Here is a 22,760-nt window from a genome sequence, read left to right as displayed (position 1 = left end):
GGGGCTGTGGGTACAGAGACACCTAAAATGCACAACGCTCCTGGGAGGAACTCACCCATCCTGCTGGGGATACTGCCCAGCCTCCCTCTCCCATCCGCCAGGCAGCAAACCTCCCTCCTTCCTACGGGGCTGACCTTATCCAATATAAGGACAGACGTGTACCTCATCCGCCAGCCACAGTAGTTGGCTCTGGGGTGTGCACCTGACCCAAGCCATACTGTGAGAACCCCCTCTGGGACGTGTTTACAGAGTGACCAGAAAATCAACCTCTTCCTACTCGGGGCTGCTAACTTGGTAGGAGGCAAATGGATTGTCAAAGGCCACCTCCATCCCGTGGGGACAGAGCTGACACCCAGAATGAAGTCAATAAAAGACAAGCAGAACCAAGACCTGGAGAGACAGGCAGAGCCTTGAGACCATGATTTGGGCTCCTGGATCCAGCCAAGCCTGAAGCTGCTCCTGAGAGATGTATTAATGTAAGCCTATGAACTCCTTTTTTATGTTCATTTGAATGGAAATTCTGAGTCAAGAGCGTTCTAATATAGAGAGATAATACTCATGCAGGAACACCAGCTTAATACCTATGTGCTCAGGTAGGGGGGCATCAGGAAGGGGGGCGTCAGGTAGGGGGACGCAGAGACACCACGGAAACAAGGGGAAGGGCAGGGCTGGGTCTTGAAGGATGTATGCTGGCACCCAGGCAAGGGTTCTCAGGGTGTCCAGGCAGGAGAGTGCGTAAGCGTCAGAGAGGCTGGGGGCGGGCCACCACAGGAAGGACGGAGGATGGGCAGGGAGTGGTGAGGTGAAGGCCAGGTGCTGCAAAGCCACAAGGTGGGTGCCTGTGCACGGTGCTGACTCTTCCCATCCTGGAGCACCATGGGGTTAAACACACATGGACGCACGCTCATGGCGACCAAATATAACTTGCAAATCCATCCTTGGCTTGCATTTCCTTCCAGCAGCGTGATGGGATGCATGGACCACAGCATCTCTTCCTAAAGTCCCTGCACCCCACCCACTTGCTGACCCCACCCAGCAGAAAGACACTGCCATGACTTCCTGTCCCCAGCTCCCCATGTAGCCACAAGGTAGATCTCTTCCCCTCTCCTTCCACCTCTCTGTCTCTCACCTCCTTCTGCCTGATTCATGGGGCCCCTCAAAACTCTTCGGGCAACACCCCCAGCCTGCAGCCTGGGACTCCAGACCCTGCCTGTTTGCACCCTAGGGCAGGGGAGAGCCCCAAAACCCCAGCGAGGCCGCAGAGGGCACCTGGCAGTACAGAGCAGGGCAGGGACCTGGGCAGGACTCCTGACAGCCACATTGGCCTCCGTATAGGGTGGCTTCGATGCCCGGCGGGGGCCTTGCGTGGGCAAGCTAACTGGATGCCTGCAGCCCAGGCCACGAGTAGGCGCTGGTATCTGAGGCTTCCCAAGCTGAGCGCAGCCAGGGTGAGCAGGGAATCTCGTCATGGCTCCGCACCTGGGTGAGTCACCCTGAGAGCATCTGCCCAGGGTGAAGGGGCCTCCCTCCCACTCTCAGTCCATCCCCACCTGGGTCAGGCTGGGGAAGTGGTCCCCAAGTCATCACCTGAGTTAAACTCCAGCGTCCAGTCTCACCAGAGCTGTGCTTGGATGGGCCTAGAAGCCGGATCTGGCAAGAGCACAGCAGGCTCCTGCAAATGCCCTCCCTGTGTGTGTGTGTGTTGGGGGGGGTGCTTCGCTGAGCAGGGCCAGGGGAAGGGTGGGCGCCCCCACCCGCGGCAGACTACACCTGAACTCATGGGGAGGGGCCTCCTGGCAGGCAGAGCCTCCCAGGGCCACGGTGCCCAGAAGGCTCCTGATGGGTCCTCAGGAACTCGGAGGCAAGCCTGCGGGGCTCCCTGCGTTTGGCTCCGAGTCTGTCCCCCAAGATAAGCAAGATAAAGAAAAAGTCACCTAGGGCTCAAAGTCACAGATGAAATGCCACCTGAGGAGGCCTCGTGTTTACACAAAAACTTAGAATAACATCTGTGCAGAGATCAGCCGAGCTCACACCTAGCCAGCCTGTGACTCAGCACTGGGCCCTGAGGCCAGAGAGCTGGCGCCGAAGGCTGGGCGGCCCGGGAGCGTGCGCATTGAGCTGCGACCCCAGCCCCGTGGCCGAGGGCCTGGGGGTGGGCTTTATAGGAGCCTGAGCTGGGGCAGAGCGGCCCCTCCACCTCCCTTGGGCTCTGCTCACCTGCAGGCTGGGCCAGCTCTCCCCACAGGGCCTTCCTGGAAGCAGGTCTTTGTGATAATATTTGACAATAAACGAAGGCTACCAGGAGCCCTGTTTACAGTAAACTTTCATTTCCTTCTGCCTGGATGCACAGGATTCCACCGGGCCTGGAAAGCAGATCGGCCTGGATCTGGGTTTTGGAGCAGAGATGACTTCAGGCTTCACCTCGCCCTGGCCCCCTCCGTCTCACTGGACAGACCCTCGGCCCCTGGACAGCAGAGGTCTCGGACTCAGGTGGGCGTGCTCGTGCGTGCACACACACGTGCATACATGCACGCACGTGCATACACGCGCACACACGTGCATGCACACAGCGCATACATGTGCACGCACACGCGCACACACATGCATACACGCACACACGCGCACGCACACGTGCATACACGCACAGATGCATGCAACGCACACACGTGCATACACGCACACATGCACACACATGTGCACGCACGCACACGCGCACACATGTACACACGCACATGCACACACGCACACACACGCGCGCACACAGCGCTCTCCCTCGTGGTGGGGCTGGAGCAGCGTGGCACAGCCAGCCTGGACAGCGGCTGCTCTCAGGAGTCTCCAGGACCCCTGGCACACGGGGGCCTCGTGAGCACGCGGAAGCAGGGCGTGAGGGGGCAGACGCCCCTGGGGGGCGAGAGCCCGGCCTCGCGGCAGAGCGCTCCAGGCACGGGGGACTGTGGGCCACAGTAGCAGTTGGTCCAGGCCAGCCGGCAGGCCCAGAGGGGACAGGGGCCTGCTGTCCACGGCCCTCCCTGCACAAGGGCACAGGGCAAGTGCCCTCCTCCTCCTCTGATGAAGGCCTGCTCCTTCGTCCTGCACTGCAGGGGGGAGGTCACCTCCCTGCGGTCTCCCTGTGGTCACACCGACCCCCACGAGAGACCCTTCTCCTGCCAGGAGCTCGCCCACTTAGCCCTGCTGGCCGAGGTGCTGTCCCCAGGCTCTCAGGAACCCGGCCTGGAGTCACACAGGCCAGCACAATTGACGAGCTGGACTTGTCTGAGTCACCAAATCTCTCGAGCTTCCTCCTCTGCAGCTTGGGGACAAAATATTTGCTTTTTAAGCCTGTGGTGGTGACCAAGTCCGAACAAGTAGGGAGACGGGCTCTGTGCCTGTGTGCACCCGGGTCCGCAGCGCACGAGCACACGCGCGTGTGTGTGTGCACGCGCGTGCAAACATACATCACAGAGCAGCCCGCTCCAGCTTGAGTTCTGTCCAGCCCTCTGGCCACCGCCTCCTGCCCCCGGCCGCCTCTCATAAAAGCCGGCTCGAGAACGCACGTCCCGCTTGGGGTGAAGCAGGAGGAGTCGGGGTGCCAGGGCCCATGGAGGGACCGGGGCTGCACACACAGCACCAACGCCCTCTCTTCTGCTTCCTGCAGGTTGAGCCCAGGGTCCAGCTTCCTCATCCGGGCACTGGAAACACCAAGCCTGCCCCACCGAGTGGGCGTGAGGGTGAGTCACCGAGTGTGACAGCCGGCATCTCGCCAGAGGGCGTCTGGGGGCAGAGATGAGCGCGGGGGGCCTGCACCCGGCTAGCTGCCCCCGGCTGGTGGTGGCCCCACAGCCACTCCTCCCCCCTGGCCTCTGGTTCCCCGCAGCTCCCCAGGCCTTTCCCGAGGAGTCCCCTGCTGTCCTGACCCCTGCCACTTCCCGAGGGCGGGCTCTCCAGCTGCCCTGGGCTCAAGGAAGTCGGGGAAGAAGGCTTTCCTTTTGGAGTGACAATAATGAATGTGTTTTCAGGGCCGCCCCCCAGGAGCAGACGGGCCCCACTCACTACACCCCATCACCTCTCTCCGCCCATCGTCCCCTCTGCCCCAAGTCCCACCCCAGGTGCCCCACAGATGAGCAGGCTCCGTGGGGCCAGCATGGGGGCCCCAGCCTGCCCGCGGGCAGCATCACCCGCTTCTCAGGCCCTTGCGCCTGCCCCGCCATGGGAAGCCCGCCGCACAGGGGAGCCTGGAAGCCCAGGGCCGATGTGATTAGGGGGTGCTGCCCCGAGACGCCCCGCTGGCTCTCTCAGCAGCCCAGCGAGCAGCCTCCATGTGTGTCCACGGATTTGGCTGCAAGAGGGCTGGGGGCCCATGGGAGGAGCAGCCCAGCGCCCGCTGCCCCCACCACCACCATCCATGCCCCCGGCACTTGTGACTCTGCCACGTGGGAAGCCACTTCCTTCTTGCATTTTCATTTCCCCTTTTCCCAAGGAAGGGAAGACCACCTGCCCTTGGCCCAGCATAGGCCCTCCCCAAGGACAGCCGCGTTCCCAGGCCTGGCTTGGAGGGGGCCTGGCGCCCAGGGGCAGCAGGGAGCTTTTGGAACTCAGTGTCCTTCTTGTATACAAGTCAAGAGATGTGTCACCGGCCCCCAGAGGGGAAGGGACTGAGGGCCAGTGAGTGGCCATGGAGTCTGGCTGCAGGGGTCCCACAGCCGTGGAGCAGTCTCCCCCGTCCGTGGTCTCCCCACAGCCTCTGCACCAGGAGGCCGCCCTCCCCTCACCATCCCCAGGTCACCCCAGCAAACCGATGGGTCCCCCTGGCCAGCCCTGCGCCTGAGCAGACGCAGGCCGGCACCCTCCCCTGAGCCCTCCCCACTGAGGCCGGGAGGTAGCATGAGGCGCCATGGCCCCCGATCGGTGGCTGGCCTGCTGGGCGAGCCCCTGCCTCGGCTCCTGCTTCCTGGCCCCACACCCAGCCGTCCATAGCTGCTGGGGACTGCATTGGCTCCAGCGTAGGCCACTCACCCCCCACCTCCTTGCCAGGCCCCTTCTGCGGTTGGCGTGGGGCAGACCGTGTACCAGGCTCTGCACCCACGCTCCTCCTGGGTGGTCCTGAGTGGCCAGCTCTCGAAGCTCCACCCTCCATTGACCCCTCCACATACCGGCCCAGGCGCACCTGCACCCCCCCCAGGGCACCCCTCGCCTAGCCTGAGCCTGCCTCACTGGTGGCTCCCTCAGCCCCTCAGCCCGGGGCCCCGGGAGCAAGGCTGCCCCTTGCTGGGTGGGGCAAGGCGGCCCGTGGCCGAGGTCCCTGCAAGCCCAGGAGACCCCCCGGGCCATTCCCCAGATCAAGCCTGGACCTCACGGGCAGCCAGTTCTGCTTAGCCAACAGCTCCACTGGGCTGGACACAGTGTTGTCCGCCCAGCAGGGAGCGGCGCCCGGTGTTCCCGGCTGGGGTCCAGCCCTCCGACCTGCAGCCAAGCGGGGGCACATCTGACCCCTCCCACAGGAGGGCACAGGACTGTGCCGGGCGGCCAACTGTTGACTATTGGTTGGAGGGAGGAGAGAGGGGTCAGCAGGGAAGGCGGCCTGCTGTGTCCCTCTAAAGATGCCTCTGCTCTCCACACAAGGGAGGAGGAGGGGTCCTTCCACCGCGAAGATGCATTGGTACTTCCGGACAACGTGGTCACGGAGGGGGGCGGGGGACGGGGAGCATCGAGGGGTGGCCAGCAGCCCCCCGGGAGACCCTGTGACTTCATGCTGGAGCCTGGGCCCTTCAGAGGTGGGGGCTCGCCTGATGTGGCCTCCGTGTCAGTCTCCCAGGGCTCTGGGAGCAAGCACCACGAAAGTTCTGGAGGCTGGCCGTCCAAAGTCAAGGTGTCCGCGGGGCCTCACGAGCTCCAGAGGCTCTAGGGAAGGGTCCGTCCTGCCTCCGCCAGCTCAAGCAGCATCTGCTGGCCCCGGGGTTCCTTGGCTCGTGGCCATAGCACACACATCTCCGCCTGTCTCCTCCCCTCCCTGCGTGTCCTAAGTCCCCCTTCTTGTAAGGACACCAGGGCTATGGGATTAGGGCCCACCCTGATGACCTCAGCTCAACTTGGGAGACAGGCTGGGGAGCTTGAGGGAAGGGCCGGGCGGAGTGAGCTGGGGGCCGCAGTCTGCAGCTCCAGCTCAGGGGGACGGGCTGTACAGCCTCCATGGTTAGCCTCGGGCCTGTGCCCCCACTTGCCACCCTGGGGGACAAAGCCTCTGTGCTTCCGGCCTTCCCCATGGATGGGGAGGAGGCTCCGACCCTCTGAGCTGCAGGAGGAGCCTCAGGGACGGAAGGGGAGAAGGAGGGCCCAGCTCTGAAGGGGCCGCAGCCTGAGAAACAGCAGTCCATCCTCCATGCCCCTCTGCACCCGCGGCTCCCGCACCAGCTGCCGCCAACCCAGGCGAGGGGAGAAGTGGCCCTAAAACACCACGGCACAGAGGGCCTCCGACGACAGCCCTGCCAGCACCCCTTCCCTGCCCCGCCGTGACCCCTCGCCACAGACCGCGGCCAGCCCGAGGCAGGGAGCAGTCCCCACGTCACCAGGCTCCAGGGGCTTTCTCTTGACCAGGGTGACGTCACTGGGGTGTGTGTTGGGTGCATCCCCTCCCCCACCGCAGGACCCGGCTTTGCACTCCATTCAGAGGCAGCACCAATGCTTTACTGACCCCCTAGCCCCCCACCACACTCTGAGCACCAGCTTGCGTCACCTGCCACGCACCTGCGAACCTTACGCGGCTCCTGACCCCGTGGCCTCCAGGCAGGGTGGCGGCGGCGGGCAGCACCTCCCCGACCTCCGGCTGCCCCTGACCCACCCCTGCACCACCCGGCAGGTGTGGGGGGCTGTGAGCACTCGGGATTCCGGGGGCCAATGCCGTGCCACACCTGCGAGAGGCAATAACCACCACCCAGCTCAGACGTGCAGACTGCGGGGCTGTCACGCCTATCTCAGGAAAATTAATTACACCCCCCACACGGAGGGAACCTGCCCATTACGTGTCTTAAGTGCACGGGCCCAGAATGCCATGGGCCAGCCTGCCTGCAACTCCGGGCCCCAGAGAGGGTGGGCAGCGTCCCCAGGAGTTCTAGGTGTCTGGAGAGCTCCTGGGTGGTGGCCAGTGGGGCTCCAGGCCCTTCCAGCTGGGCTCCTATCCCCTGCATCCATCATCCTCTACCCAGGGAGTCCCCCTCCGAAGCCAAGACTCCGAGCCAGCTGCTGCCAGGAGGGGCCCTGGTCGGGACTGACGGGAGGAACTGGCTGGCGCTGGTGTGCCTTCCGGCAACTCTGCACCTTGAGGCCAGCGATGGCCCAGGCTCGGGGAAGGCTGCCCCAATGCCCGTTTGCACGGTTGGACCCAACCCAGAAGCCCTTTCTTTCCCTCACTCGCTCTGTGGGGTCTTCTAATCGCCCAGTGAGAGGAGATAGACAGCCGGTGCATCAAGGGACCGGGGCTGGAAGTGAGGCTCCTCTGACCCGGGCCTGAAACACCAGCCCCAAGCCTCTGGGCCCGGCCCCGTCCTCTCTGCCCGGTGGGAGCCAGGCTGCAAATCGTCAGAGAGAAGCTTCTGAAGGATGAATAGCAGCAGCTCACATTGGCCCAGTGCCCTCTGTCACGCTCTGCCCGTCCCTGCCTGGACGCTCCCCCGACTGCCTGGGGCGGCCGTCAGCCGTGTGGCAGGTGGAAGACGGGGCTGGAGAGGCTGTGGCCTGGCCCGGCCACGGAGCATGGGGCCTGCTGCCTCCGGGCACAGCCGACTGGCTCCCCGGTCCCGTCTGAACAAGCAAAGTCCCACAGACGGACACGGCCCGACCTCCATGCCAGGCATGGACCAGCCCACCTGTCCTCACTAAGACTTCATCTCTGTATCCGTCGGTGGGAGCTGTTGTACTTTCCAAACTTCTGTCGTTGTTGTTATCAGAGAAATAAGTCTTATGCAAACGCTGCTTTACAAAACACAATAAAAGTGGGCGGCTTTGTTGAAGCCCACGGCCTCCCCGTGGGACATGCGGGCGTGTGTCCAAGGTGACCCACAGGAGGTGGGCAGGGCGGAGGGGTGCCACAGCCCCTCCCTGGGGAGACCAAAGGGAGCAATGGGGACAGCCTAGCAGAAGACATGCAAAGAGGACAGGACAAGGATAGAAGACGAGACAGCCCCGAGGTGAGGAGGACAGCAGACTGGGACCCAGCATACTGCTTATGTCCGCGGTTAGAGGGGCAAACACCCCACATACAGAGCAGAGGCGGCCGGACCGCGTCCACCTCCAAGACCCCACTACGGGCTGTCTACAAGAAATACGGAGACAGGCCGCGAGTGTGCAGGAGGTAAAGCATCCACCACACAACGCCGCCCACCAGGAGCTGGAAGGGCTGTGTTAACCCATCAGGGCGGACTCCGGAACAAGGAGGATCCACAAAGAAAAAGCGGGGCAGTCCACGAGTAAGCCACGGTCAATTCCTCAAGAAGACGTAACAGTCCTAAAAAGCACGTAGCTGGTAAGGGACAGCTCCGGAGTGCGTGCAGCGGGGACGGACAGAGCTGAAGAAATAAACCCAGGAGTGCAATGGTGCTCTGCACACTCCCACCTTAAAAACAAATAGAAAAGGAAGACAGCAGTGTCACCCACCATGCAGTCATTTACGGAGCACGCCTCCCGATAGCCGCGGGACGCGCGCTCAGCACCAGCACGCCCGCATCCACCACGGACCGACCGCGCGCCGGCCGGCACAAGGCTCCGTGCGACGGGAGACGAGGCTCAGATCCCACAGACAGTAAGAGGAGACTAGGAGGATACTGCGAACCTCCGAGAAACAAATCGACAACCCAGATGAAATGCCCAATTGCCTTGAAAAACACAACCTTCCAAAGCTCGCTCAAAAATGGAAGAGGCTCTGCATGGCTCTCAAAGCTGTCGTGAGACTGACTGAGGGTGACTTACAGCCTTCCCGCAAAGCGGCTCCGGCCCCACACGCGCTCACTGATGCACTCCCCCAAACATACAGGAAAGAAAGAATACCAATTCTACACAGAGACTCGGTGCAGACCGTGGAGAAGGACAAGCTGACTCTAAAATGTATATGGAAATGCAAAGGACCGAGAAAAGCAAAACTAACCTAGAGAAAGAAGCACAGAATGAGAAGATTTACCCTACCCGATGTCATCAAGACTTCAGCTATAATAATAAAATAATCAAGACGGCGTGGTATCACCGCTGGAGAGACGTCCCGCTCAGCAGAACACAACAGCGTCCGGAAATAGCCCCTTCCATTGATGTTTACTTGATTTCTGACAAACGTTTCAAATTGATTCAATGGGGGCAAAGGAGAGACTTTTCAATAAATGGTTCTGGGACAACTGGATACCCACAGAGAAAGAATAAGCCTCAACTGTTGTCCCAAACCACAGGCAAAACGAATCTCAAAGTGGATCTACAGATGTGGACCAAAAGCTAAATGCATAAGAAGCCTCTGGAAGGGAGCACGGGAGATCCTCTCGGCATAGGGGGAGGCAGGGGTCTCTTAGGACACAAGATGCACCAGAAAAGATAAAATACATAGGACTTCATAAAAATTAAAACTTTGAACTCCTCTGTTCCGGTGAAAGGTGGGCCAGAGGTGGGAGAAACATTGTGTGTGTGTTCGTATACATATGTGTGGATGTGTCTATATACATGTGTGTAGATCTGTACGCACACATGTGTAGACGTTCATAAATACACATATATGCATATACACATACACACATATGAAAAACTTATATGCAAAATACGTAAAGAATTCCTACAACTCGATAATAAGAATCCGAATGACCCAATTAAAAATTGGCAAAGACTTAACCTTGAGAAACAGAACGGCCAGTAAGCACACGGAAAGACGTTAAACATCACTAGTCATCAGGAAAATGCAAAATAAAGCCATAATAAGATATCCCCGTACGCCTGTTAGAATGGCGCCAGGACCGCCGAGTGCGGGGTAGGATGCGGAGCCGCCGGATTGCCCACATGCTGCGGGCAGGACCGCGAGCTGCCGCAGCCCCCTCGGGTCACAGTTCGGCAGCTTCTGATAGAGTGAGTAGCGATCGTGGTCCATGACGCGGCCCTTGCGTTTCCACCTCTCCCCGGGAGAAACGAAACACGTCCACACGGACTCGGGCACAGTTCCTAACGGCAGCCACACGTGGAACAGCCCAAACTGGAGATGCGGACCCCACAGCCCCCAGCAGGTGTGTGCGGCGTGGCACAAATGCTCGAGCATCCACACTGGGGAGCGGGGCCGGGCAGGAAGCACCTGGACCGGCCGCCACGCAACCATGCGCGAGAGAGAAGCCGGACAGAGGGCGCGCGCGGCATGGCCTGTTCGTAGGAAACCCCAGAAGATGCACGACTCAACCACAGTGACAGAGAGCAGGCCCGGGAAGAGGAAGGGCCCCCCGAGGCCCCGGGGGCTTCCCGGGGGACAGGTGTGCCGGTTTTGGTGGCGGCCGCACAGGTCCGTGTGCTGTCACAGCTCACTGAAGCACACACGTGGGAAGGGCGCGTCGTGCTGTGTGTCAACCGCACCCCAGCAGAGCTGCTCTGTTCTGGGGTGCGTTTTTCTGTGGGGGGTTCACACCCCTGTGCTCCTCGGGGAGTCTTCGACCTGTGATCCAGGGGGACCCAGGGACTCTGGTTTACACGCGAGCCCTTGTGGCTGGAAGTGGACACACCTGGTGAAGGAAGACAGCTACCTGAGCCAGCATTTTCTACGACACCCTTGAGACGAGTGGCTAAGCCTCGAGCAAGCTGGTCCTCTGACACGTCTTCCCTCCTGGGGGGCCACGGGCCCCGCACGCCAGGTCTACACGTGGTAGTCTCCTCCACCGCCGAAGCCACACAGCCTGCATTCAGCGGCCTGGCTGGGGACAGGCGCGGGGTGCTGCAGAGCTCGCTCGGGGCGCACAGCGAGGCTGGGCCCCCCACCCCCCTCAGGGCCCCTCACGGCTCCCGCCGCCCAGAGCCTCAGCTCGGTGAGGGATGTCGTAGCTGCTCCCACGCGAGCACCTGCTGAAGTTGGTCAGGCGTGCTGTCATCCCCAGGCCGGCCGACAGACCCTGACATTTCCCGGGACCCCTGCGGGTCCGTCCCAGCCTGCTGTCCTCTGTCCCGCCCTCTCACTCACTGTTGCACCACGGGGACCCTACTGTCCATGCCGGGCCTCTCCCCAAGAGAATCTAGACTTTACCTGTACCATGAAAGTCGCCATCCTAGCTGTGGTTAGGTGTCCATTCATGTTATGACATGGCCTCACCACCATCTGTCTCCAGAGCTTTCCATCGTCCCCACACTGACCTCTGTTGCCATGAAGCACTAACTCCCCGTTCCCCTTCCCCAGCCCCTGGCGCCAGCATCCCCCTTCTGTCTCTTGGGGGGGTGGGGGAGGAGAACTACATTAGCAGAGCCCGCCGCCCACCGCCCACCACCCCGGGAAGGCAGGGAGAACCAGCAAGGCCCAGGTGCCCTGAGCCCCAGGCCGCTCCTCCCGTGCCCTGACCTGACGCTCAGGGGCGGGTGAGTCCCAGCTCTGGGGGTGTGGGGTGCTGCGGCCGCTGCCAGGGGCCCAGGGGCTCCCCGTGGCCAGGCTGATGTGGGAGCCGGCACCGTGCCCCCTTCTTTAAGACGAGAACCCTGCGTGCGGCTGGAGGAAGCAGCTCGGAGGGGAAGACACTCCCAGAGATGAACCACAGGGAAAGGTCCAGGGTTTTCCCCCAAATATTTTATTTAAATATTAAATTAAAAAACATACACCCACTAATCATTTGGCATACATTTCTCATGTTAACATAAGAAACAAAATAATTAAATCAGTTATGGTAAAAAAACAGACTATATACATCTTAGATCACGTAGTGCCTATAACCAGGCGCCCAGCCTGCCCCACAGCACTGTGGGAAACTAGCAAACACACGTCGCACACACCTGCACACGAGACGCAGAGACACGGGACTCACAGCCAGAAAGAAAATCTCCGTGAAAGTAAAGTGCTTGTCATGGTTCTGAGGCCTTTGATCTGTGGCGTTAGGACAGCAAGGAGTGGAACAAGGGAGCCAGCCGCCTTCGCGTGGGAGTCAGCCGGGCGGCCTCTGTGGACCCGGAGGCCTGCGCCCTGGCTGCCCGCTTGCCCTCCTGCCCCCAGACCCCGGCTACAAGCCAGCGGGAGGCTTTGGTGATTTCTCTGCGGCCAGGCACGAGGACAGTCCCTTCCCCGAGGCTTGCGACGGCCACAGGGCAGCGGCGGCGGCGGCAGGGGCGGGGGGACCGGGAGCAGCAAGCTGGGCAGACGCACAGAGCCGGGCGCGTGCCCCGCGGCCTCCCTGCCCGCCAGGAGCCTGGGCAGTCTTTGGCTTCTACAAATGCCCACCTTTCCCCTGTTAATACTGTAGGTTGTAAGAGCCAAAGTGAGCTGAAGGCACCTGGGTCGGGAAAGGGTCGGGGACCGACGGGTGCAGGGGGGTGAGGCGGCTGCTGCCGGACAGAGCGGCCACCTGCGTTCACCCGCCAGGGGAGGATGCACCTCGTCTCCCTCCTCCACGCCGACCCAGTGCTAGCGCTTTGTAACGTTACCAGAGAGGAAAATTCAAACCAGGAACACAAAAGTGTAGTAAAAAATATAAAAAATAAGTAGTGTATATTTGTCTCCTATTTATATACATGTACAACGTCTGCTTTAAAAAAGGAACAAAGCTTGAACAACACTGATCTGACCTCTCGTGTCATTCTCCTGAACGAAAGCCTACCAAGCGGGAGGCCTGGAGAAGGCAGGGCTACCCCCGGATCAGGAGCCGGCCGCGGCAGGCGGGGTGGCCAGGCGGGGACCGTGCCCCCCTGCTCCTGCCCGCCGGCCGCACCCCTGCCGTATTGCACGTCCCCCACCCCAGTCGGTTGTTCTTTCTGGACCCTGATAATGAAATGCATAAAAACTTAATTAGCAGCGGAAATAAGATGAGCAGCAGGAAGAAACCTCTCTGGGGCCCTCCAAGGCACGCGGGGGCTCTAGGCCACGGGCCCCGGGCCGGAGCCCCAGCCTCACCGTCACCCACCCCCCTCCAGTTTCTTCCTGTGCCTCCTCTGAAGAATCCTGGAAACCCGACGCTCGAGCAGTTGATCAAAGTTCTCACCTAAAATAAGGAAAAAACCGTCCTTGGGGCCCTGATTTCAGGGTAGAGAATTCCAGGAATTTGTAGATTACTTTCTCCTGGGCTGGCCAATAGAGCTTTTTAAAAAAACGGATGTGTAAAGCAGAAAGTTCACAGTTCTCACTCTGAAGTGTAAATGTTTCGGGAAGTGGAGAGTTGTAACTAAAAAAAAAAAGAATACTAAACACACACAGGCACACACACGATGAACACGCGGCTCACGCCATGGTTTCTCCCGAGGCAATCCCTCCGCGGCCCCCGCCGCCCCCGTGGCCCCCTCCCGCCACCCCCGACCGACCGACCGCAGTGGCGCTGGCCGTCCAGCCCAGCCCCGTCGCCTCTCGCCCTGCCGCCCTCCGTCCCCTTCCCGTCCACCCACCCCGACACGCCCCTCAATTATTATTTTTCTTCAGAAAGTTTCCAGGCCCTACTCAGAGTTACATTTGCTCAGTGCAAGGAAAAAATAAAACAAAAAATCAACTAAAAAGCCAAAACACCAAACGTATTGCTTGTTTCGCTTCTAGAAACTTATTGGCTTCGAGTCCGGAGACATCTTCACATACTCTGAAATTATTGCTTCGAAGGGCCAGCGGCCCGAGCGGAGGCGGAGGCTCACTGCACAAGCACGAATGTGCCCAGCTGGCCCGCCGTCAGGTCCTCCAGCTCACAGTCTGCCTGCGGCAGCCCCACACCCACAAAGCTGGGGGGCAGCGTGGCGGCGGGATGGGGGGCTGTGGCGTGGCTGATGTGCAGGTGGGTGTCCAGCAGCTGGGCCGCTGAGGCCACCGGGGAGCCCCCGGCTTGCAGGAGGTGGGGTGGCAGCAGTGGGCCGGGCCCCAGCCCCAGCTCCTTCTGGAGTCCCGACACGAGGAGCGCGCCGTCACACGGGGCGAGGACCAGCGGGGCCGGGGGCAGCTGGGGGGCCTGCGGACAGCTGGGCGGGCCTGCCGGGTGGTGCTGCAGCTGGAGCAACCTGGAGGGGCGCGGGGGGGTGGGGAGGGAGACCAGGTCACTGCCGCCCTGCCCGCTGCGCCTCCCAGCAAGTTCCGCCGCCCGGCTGGGCGCACGCACTACCGGGGTTCCCCGCCGACGGGCCGAAGGACCACCCCGCGAGCCGCTGGCTGGAGCCGCTCCCGACACGCAGTGCTGTGCGTGACTAATCCCCTGAGCGATTCCTGACATTTCCATTCTCTGCCTTGCTTTTGCAGCAGCTCAGAGATGCCAACCGGACGTGACATTCTTCTTCACTGCCCCCTCCGTCCCCCACTTACAGGCAGGCTTCAAAGCGAGGAAACCTGACTGCTCCCCGCCTCCGCCACTATCTACAGGGAACGAGGCCTGACCTCACAGCTCTCCCCACGCTGGGGGCGGGGCACTCATCTGATTACCCGGACAAGGGGACGAGCTTAAGAGATAAGGTTACTCAAGACATCCAGCTGTCCCAGGGAGTCCTCCCGCAGCGAGTGGCACGGGCGCCAAGCGGGCGTACCTCTGCTGGTGCAGGACCTCCTCCAGCAGGCTCCGGCCCTCCCGGCTGCTGGCCCCGCTGCCATGCAGGCCCGGGCTCTGCGCAGGTAACTGGAAGGAGCTCAGGCCACCCCTGGAGGCTCGGCTGGAGGAGGGCTGGCACACCTGGCGAGCCAGCCCCTTGATCTTGTTCAGGCCCAGGAGCCCTTTGGTCCTCGCGTTCTTCCTCAGCTGCTGCCGGAAGGCTTTCAGCCCTGGGGGGGGGGTGCACAAGCAGGATGGTCAGTGGATCTCCGTCCCAAGGCTTGCTGGGTTTGCAGACCTCGGGGAGGCGTAAGGAGGGACCCAGTGCAAACATGATGGGATAGATGGCCAGCACGCCTTCCTGCGGGGGTTACGGGTACTCTCTGGTCACCCGGTCACTCCTCACTACAGCCCCCTCCGGGGGCACAGGTACAAGTCTGGACAGAGGATCCTTTGGCTAAGGAGGGCATGAGCAGTGCCTTGGGAGAAGGGAGGGAGCCAGGCAGGCAGGCGGGAGCTGCCTCCTCCGGAGTAGGAGCTGCTGGGCATCCAAGTGTCTCCTGGGCTTTTCGGACCCGCCACCAGGAGACTGTGTGGGTCTGTCCCAGCAGACCGGGACATCTGGAACCTGGGAGCACTGCCACTCGGCCAGGCCTGGCTAGACACCGGGGACACACCCTGTGCCCCAGGACAAAGTGATGCCCTCCAGGGGCACAGAGCATCTTCTGGGAAGGCGGGAAGCGTGCACCAAAGGGGAAGTCACCTTGAGTGAGCGAGGTGTCTGACGCCCTCCGGCCTTCCTGGAAGCTGATGGGGAGCAGAGTGACCCCTCCGGGGGCCCCCTGAGCCTGCAGCACTGGGGTGGCAGACTGGGCCCCCAGGAGCGGTGAGGCCAGTCGGAGAGGGGAGCAGGTGCCCACCAGACCCTGAGCGGCCAGGCGTCCACTGAGCCCCCCGGGGCCGTCGCCCGCTGAGAAGGTCAGACAGCTGTCGGAGCTGGTGCCTTCTGAAGGGCTCGCGGCGGAGGAAGAGATGACTATACCTGTGGAAGGAGCATGCACTCCTGAGGGGGGCCCTTGACACTCGCCAAGGCCAGAAGCAGCCCTCCGGCACCCCACAGTTCTCACTGGAAGCCAAAAGTGGCCACGGCTCTGGGAGAGGAAGAGGCAGGGACACCTTCTCCGTGCCTGGTGCAGCCTCTCTCCGGCCCAGGGGTGGCCCATGTGGCCTGCGGACAGGGGCGGACCGCTGTACTGGCCTCCCCGTCCCTACCCTCAGCCGTGGTAGGGAGGGGTCCATGATGGCCAGAGGCCATCAGAGTCTGGGAGCCGCGACAGTGGCCAGCCTCCAGGAGGGGGCAGCTGCCCCTGGGGCTGACTTGGGGGGCTCCCACAAGGACGCACAGGGGCCTGGACGGAGGACCTGCCCTCCCAGCACCCGGGGGCAGCTAAACCCCACACTTCTGCCACCGGAGGGCAACATGGCATCTCGGGGCATCATCTGCATGGCCTCGGGGGGTCAAACAAATGACAAATCTGGACACGTGTAATCAGACGCTTTGGTCAGAGCCTCAACCATAAACCCGCCGCCCTGGCCGCACTCCAGGCCCACGTCCCTGGCCCACGGGGACACTTACACGGAGGGGCGCACGGGGAGAAGCAGGTGGAGACCTCGGCGAGCGTGTGCCTGCGGCCTGTGCTGCCGGCCAGGGCCTTCTGGGCCCCCCGCTCCTCCTCCAGGCCTGGGCCCTGCCTGACCTCCTTACTGATGGGCACGTCCAGCAGGCCGCTGGGGGAGATGGAGCGATGCCGGAACACTCCATTGCAGTTGGCGTCCAGGGGGAAAAGCAAGGGCTGAGGGGACAGACACAAACCAGTAACTCCCAGGGCTCTGTGGGCCGTCACCACGGCTGGGAGAACCTCTCCCCCGATGGCCACCCAGCGTAGGTCACACACCTGGAGCGAGCTGAGGGGGTCACAGTCCGTGTCAGCCTGCAGGACAGACTGGCCCAAGGCCTGGGGCTGTGGGCACAACAGGGAGGGTCGGAAAGAGTCGCTGGAGAGGCCTTCCTGAGGCACCTGGGGGCCGGCAGAGGACAGATTGGCCCTGGGGACCATCACAAGCAGCATCCCAAGAAAGGCCCCACTGGCTTTGCTATGGGGCTGACATCTTGCTGACTGGGCTCAGGACATATGCACCCTCCTCTCCAAGGCCACACTGCACTGGTCACCCTGGTGTCAAGAAGCCAGACCGGGGACAGTTAAGGAACAGGCGGCCGTGGGCTGGTGCCTGACCCTCAGCAGAGTGGCCAGCGCCCCCTCTGGTCCGTGGCTCACACAGGACGCCCCCATGCCCAATGGGCAGGAGACGTGACCTGGGGACCAGCGGGCTCAGCGTCTCGCACCCTGGGCCTGTCGCAGAGAGGGATTTCTAACAGGGGGTGGGGGACACAATCCAAGGCGGAGCCCCGTGAAGGAGACGGCTCCCCCACCTCAAAGCCGCTGAGATCTGAGCTCCTGGGCCTCTGCGGCCGGGCCAGGCCGGGCCGCGCGGGGGGCTGAGTGTGTCGATACTCCTTCAGCCGCTCGACCAGCAGGTAATAGATGGCGGCAAAGTGGTTGTAGCTGCTGTTCTGCAGAGACTGAGGGAGGCGGAGAGAAGCAGGGTCAGAGCGAGGCCACAGGGAGCAGGGGCGGGGCGGCGGGGTCCCGTGTGGGGCGCGGGGGCGGTGCCTCAGACACTTCCCTTCCAGGGACTGACGCTCCCGACAAGACCGTTCCCAGGGTTATTCTTGGGTGGCCGAGAATATCCCTTAGAGGAGTGGACAGCTGGCCCTTCAATGAGCCCATGTTCCCGTTTTAACTCGACTGGCTGGTGCCTGCTTTTCCTCGCAAGGAGCACCTCGCCCGGCCAAGTGCACGCGGGGCAGGGGGCGGGGGGTGGGCACTCACCTCCACGGTCCTCTGCCGGTCGATGCCGAGGCTGTGCATGATGCCCAGCACCTGCTCGTCATAGTGGCCCAGGTTGGAGTTGTAGCTGAGCGCGGAGAAGGCCGGGCAGGCCTGCCGCGGCACCGAGGGCTCGGCCTGCATCCACCTGTGCTGCCGGATCTGGGCGATGGTGATGCGCTTGGTGGGGTCCACCACCAGCATGCGGCGGATCAGTGTCTCACAGTCTGGGGGATGAGAGAGGTCCGCTGAGCCCGGAGGGGGGGCCACCTGTGGGCACGTCCCCGCCACCACCCACCTGGTGCTCGCCGCAGCCCTGCTGGGGACGAGACTCCCTTCCCGAGGGCAAACAGACGAGAGACTATCCTGAAGAACGCTGAGACCAGAAGCAGTGGCCTGGTGCCAAGGAGAGCCACCAATCCAGGGCTCGGCCCCCGGGAGGGACATGGTCCTGCTAACCTGCACAGAGGGCCACTTAGACTCCCCAGTGAGCAGGCCAGCCTCCCCAGCGGACCCGAGACCAGGCCCTCTCCTGGGGACAGCAGGGCCAAGGCACCGCCTGCCCCATAACTAGGGCACGGAGAAAACACCCAGTGGGTTGGGTTTCTCTTGCAGGCAGCTCGTAAACACCCCACGGTAACACGGGGCTGATTCGCAGACCTGACAGCATACTCAGACACAGCCAAGCAGGCGTTTCAGGAAATAAATTCCTCCTCCCTCTCCAAAACCCTCATCCCGGGTGACCTAAGAGCTCGTGCCGCAGGCTGGCAGCTGACGCCGCCGGGGGAGAAGGCTGGAGGCGCCTACCTTGAGACATGAAGAAGGGGATACGGAAGCGGCCCTCCAGCACCCGCTGCCGCAGAGCCGGCAAGTTGGGCCCATCGAAGGGGAGCGAGCCGCAGACGAGGACGTACAGCACGACGCCGAGGCTCTGCAAAGGATCACACGCCGCGAGTCAGCGCCCGCGCCCCAGGCGACTTAGCCACTCACGAGATCACTGGCGGCCACGGGCTCCTACCCAGATGTCGAGCTGGGGGCCTTCGTACTCCTTCCCCTCAAAGACTTCTGGGGCTGCGTATGGGGGGCTCCCACACCACGTGGACAGGGGCTCTCCTGCCTTGTAGAAATTCCCGAATCCGAAATCTAGGGGACAAGAAAACAGGCGGTGAGGTCAGCACAGACACGGCAGGGCCCGGGCTACAAAGCTGTGAGCACAGGCAGGCAAGGGGGCCCTGGGAGGCAAGCGCCCCACCCCCGCCCCATGAGCCGGCGTGGCCCGGGCCCCCTTGCCTGCCAGCTTGATGTCCATGCTGCCGTCCAGCAGCAGGTTCTCAGTCTTGAGGTCGCGGTGCACAATGTGGTGGTTGTGGCAGTAGTCCACGGCCGACAGAATCTGCCAGAACTTCCTGCGGGCTTCATGCTCGCTGAGGTGCCCGTTGGAGGTCAAGTAATCTGAGGAGCGACAACACAAAGCTACAGCGCGAACACCCCGAAGGCCGGCCGTCCTCTGGGGCACAGCGAAAGAACGCTGTAGAATTTAGGATGGGCGGACCCAGATGCCGGAGGAGCGATTCCAGACAAGTTCCACCGTCTGTTTTCAACAGGCACGAAAAAGAGGTGTGGCTTACCAAACATTTCTCCATTTTTTGCGAACTCGGTGACAATGTAAAGCATATCCTTTGTCTCCATAACCTAAAAACACAAAGACCTAACATTTAACCACACAGAAAGGGAACATACCAGTGGTATAAACAATCCACTTGAACCCCAGTGAATTTTTAACTTTCCCAGGATGAGTGCATCCATTATCTTTTAAAAGGAAAAGAAAATAAACACCTCTGCATTAAAGGAACAAATACGGGGGTTCCTATTCAGAAAAGAATTTAAAACAACAGAGGGGAATTCTTCACCAGCCCGCCTGCCGAAATGCACAAGAATCCGCCCGCATCGCAGTGCTCACCCACCTGCCCCGCCGCCCCGAGGCCTCAGACCCGGACACCGGGATGCCGGGAGAGCGCGGCTGGGGCTTTCTGCTAGAAGCCTGGGAGGCAACAGGTAAACTACGACAGACTGCTCTTTGTACAGCGAACCTCTCAGCTTGTGTCAATAGCAACAGCCAAGGTCAAGTACACCCGCCAGGTTCATGTACTGACCGAGACTTTTATCTTGCTTTGAAAACAATTTTTAAAAGACTTTAAAATATAGCTTATTGAGAAACAAGGCAGAATTAAAATCTGTGGTACGAAAAGAAGGAAAACCAACTCACGTCCCTGTATTTTAAAATATTTCAGAGGGACACACAGAGACAATACACTGTTACAGAAACAGACTTCTTTAGGATTCAAAATATAGTTGTTCCTTAAAAAAAACACTGTAAGGACAACTGCTTTCAGCCATAAATCTAACAAGAAAGTGAATCCAGGGTGGGTTGGCAAGAGTTTTAACTGTCCTGGCCCTCAGTGGGTGTGGCAGAGTCGCGAGTAAGAAGACCACGGTTTATCCCTTTCCTCAATTCAAGAGCAAGACGGAGAAAGAACGAAGAGCCGACATGTTTTGAGTTTTAGAAATCCTCAAGGCAAGAGGGAAGTGTCTCCCCAATGCTGTGGGTCCTGGGCGAGCTGGATGAGAATTACACACCAGGGTCGGAACGCGAGGAAGGACAGGCGCGGCTGTCCCATGAAAGCCTCTCTCGGAGTGGCTCAGCCACCCAAACACCCCCAGAAAGGGCCTCGAACTCCGAGGACGCAGACCATGTGCCGTCTAAGTGGGCTGCTCCACACAACCGGCCGGCAGAGGGACAGGAAGACCAGGAAGGTGCACCCTGGCTCATCCCTCCCGCAAAGCCAAAAACAGGCTTCAGCCCACTCCTGCGGAAACAGGCCAGGCACGTTTCTCGGGCACTGACATCAGGGACCACGAGGAAACTTCTTATCAAAGTAGCACAACTTACAGATGACACACACAGAAACAAAGCACAAACCAGAGTGGATGGTGACAGGAGCTCTGCACATAATGACTCTGAGTAAACGGCCATTCAGAGGGACACAAGCCCGATGACGCTGCTCCTAATTCCCTCTCCTACCACACTGTGCAGGCAGCCTTGCCAGCTGCCCAGACACACACGCCACGCCACATTCATCTCAGAGGCCCAGGCCTTCACGAGAATCACCAGAAGGAACTTACACCCAACACAACTGGATGGAATACTGAGCATTGGCAAGGAGCCTCTTCTGCGAGCAGACTGCCCCTCATCTGCACAAGCGGGCCGCTGAATACAAGACTGCTTCGCCGTCCTAATTAAATCAACGCTTATATTCCAAAGATATAATTTCCTAGTTTCAACACGATAACAAAAATAAAGTCACAAAACAAACCAACAGGCGGACAGGGTGAGGAATGTTCTTAACGTGGATTAAATGACAAGTGCCCTATTCTCACCATGGCAAAAGTATTTTCATCTCTCCAGTTTTGATGGAAGAGTCTAAACGGGAAGACAAATGCTCACTGCTGCCTTTGCAAAGCTAAGTTTACAAAAGCTGGTAAGAGCTGCCGGTTTTAAAGTTTAATAATTATCTGCCAAGGCGGAAGTGTCTCGTTTAACTAAAATCTGTCCTTCTACATGAAAGGCTTGACTTGCGGCAATACATGGATCTGGTTCTTTGTTTTCATAGTAAACTAAATGTAACAAGGACCCCTCCGCATCTAAAACTGGAAGGAATGACAATACTAACTCAAATTTTGATGAAGCAAATCTCAATTATGATCCAAAAGCAAGAAAATAATTGAAAATACCTCTGAAGAGCTTACAAAAATCAATTTACCCTACACAACCAACTCCCTGACTGCCACATACACCCGAAGAGGGGCAAAATTCAGAAACTGCAGACTTATTGTTGAAAATAATACACTTGCTGGGAGCAACAGCAAAAGGCAAACGTGAGTCCTTACCTGATAAAGCTTTATGATGTGAGGATGATTCAGAAGCTTCATGATCTGAACCTCACGATATATTTTCTCCAAATTGCTTGAATCTAATCGAGTTTTATCTATTATTTTTATTGCAACCTACAGTTTAAAAGAAAGGATATTTTGTTTTAAAAAAATCTTTTGTTTACACATTATATTTTTTGCAGCTTCATTTCTAAAACGCTTTATGTCCCTAAAAGGTCACAAAAAGTTGGGGGAAAAAAATAACCAGAGTAACCATCAGTAGTACTTAAAACAGTAAAAGTTAAGTCTCATAAGTCTCTGCTGGCTCCCCTTACAGGGCTCCGCTGGATCCCCAGCACCGCACTCCTGGGTTATGTGGTCATTACCCTCCCTGCCGTCCCCTAATATTTGTACGAATTATTCAGAATCATAATATAAAGCATTTTCTCTTCACGGAACTAAAAGCTGTCAGCGCTGAGACATTACATGAGGAACCTCAAGGGCAGGGATTCCGCCCAGCAGCCCCCAGGATGGGTCCCCCCAGGCCGGGCCGGGTGGCCGCCCCACGCACCTGGGTTTTGGTGACTCGATGCCGGGCCAGCTTCACCACGGCGAAATTGCCCTTGCCCAGGGTCCGCTCGACGTCGTAGAAGCCCACCCGGAGGGGCTTGTGTTGGCCCTGGCTAGAGCCCACGGGCGCCGCGCTCAACTCGGACATGATCACCATGGCTCCAGGCCGCACCTGCGGGCCACCGGGAGCGCGCTCAGCGCCGGACCGACCCGACCCAGCCCGGCCCCGGGGGACGCGGCTCCGCTCCCCGCCGCCCCCACGCTCTGCTCCGATCCAACCTCCTCACCCCGCCGGGCGCGTGCCCGCTCCCACGCCCGCCCCGCCGCCCGGGTCCGCTCCACCCGGTCCCCAAAACCCTCAGCCCTGCGGGGCGCCTGGACCCCCTCCACCCCGCCGTCCGCGGCCGGCTCCAACCCAACCGCGGATGCCCCAGCTTTGGCGGCGCGTGGGCCCGCTCCCACTCTCACCGCCCCCTGCCGGTGCTCGGCTCCATCCCGACCCCCCAGCCCCGTGGGGCTCCTGGACCCACTCCCACCCCGCCGCCCGGAACCCCAGCCCCGCGGGGCGCTGCGACCCGCCCCCACGCCGCCCGCTGTCGGCTCCATCCCGACCCCCGATCCTCCCGCCCCG

General features: G+C 60.5%; 1 protein-coding gene across 2 annotated transcripts; it reads right to left on the bottom strand.

Moving 5' to 3' along the window:
* Positions 1-11,743: 11,743 nt before the first annotated feature.
* On the bottom strand, positions 11,744-22,337 carry SIK1 (salt inducible kinase 1). Of its 2 annotated transcripts, none has more exons than XM_035030092.1 (13): positions 22,131-22,337; positions 21,578-21,694; positions 19,258-19,321; positions 18,920-19,081; positions 18,648-18,772; positions 18,437-18,560; positions 17,633-17,856; positions 17,173-17,322; positions 16,637-16,759; positions 16,318-16,534; positions 15,445-15,723; positions 14,680-14,911; positions 11,744-14,163 (listed from the first exon to the last, which is right to left on the bottom strand). In XM_035030092.1, exons 1-13 carry the CDS (start codon positions 22,284-22,286, stop codon positions 13,803-13,805), a joined length of 2,334 nt encoding a protein of 777 aa, XP_034885983.1. In that variant the 5' UTR covers positions 22,287-22,337; the 3' UTR covers positions 11,744-13,802. The 2 variants fall into 2 exon arrangements, with proteins under 2 accessions (XP_034885983.1, XP_034885984.1); XM_035030093.1 differs by having other exon boundaries at positions 16,637-16,702.
* Between the last annotated feature and the right edge of the window lie 423 nt (positions 22,338-22,760).

This window comes from Mirounga leonina, unplaced genomic scaffold, assembly GCF_011800145.1.
Source record: "Mirounga leonina isolate KUSES-001 unplaced genomic scaffold, KU_Mleo_1.0 Mir_353, whole genome shotgun sequence".
Classification (NCBI taxonomy): Eukaryota; Metazoa; Chordata; class Mammalia; order Carnivora; family Phocidae; genus Mirounga; species Mirounga leonina.
This window is presented reverse-complemented; position numbering and strand designations above follow the sequence as displayed.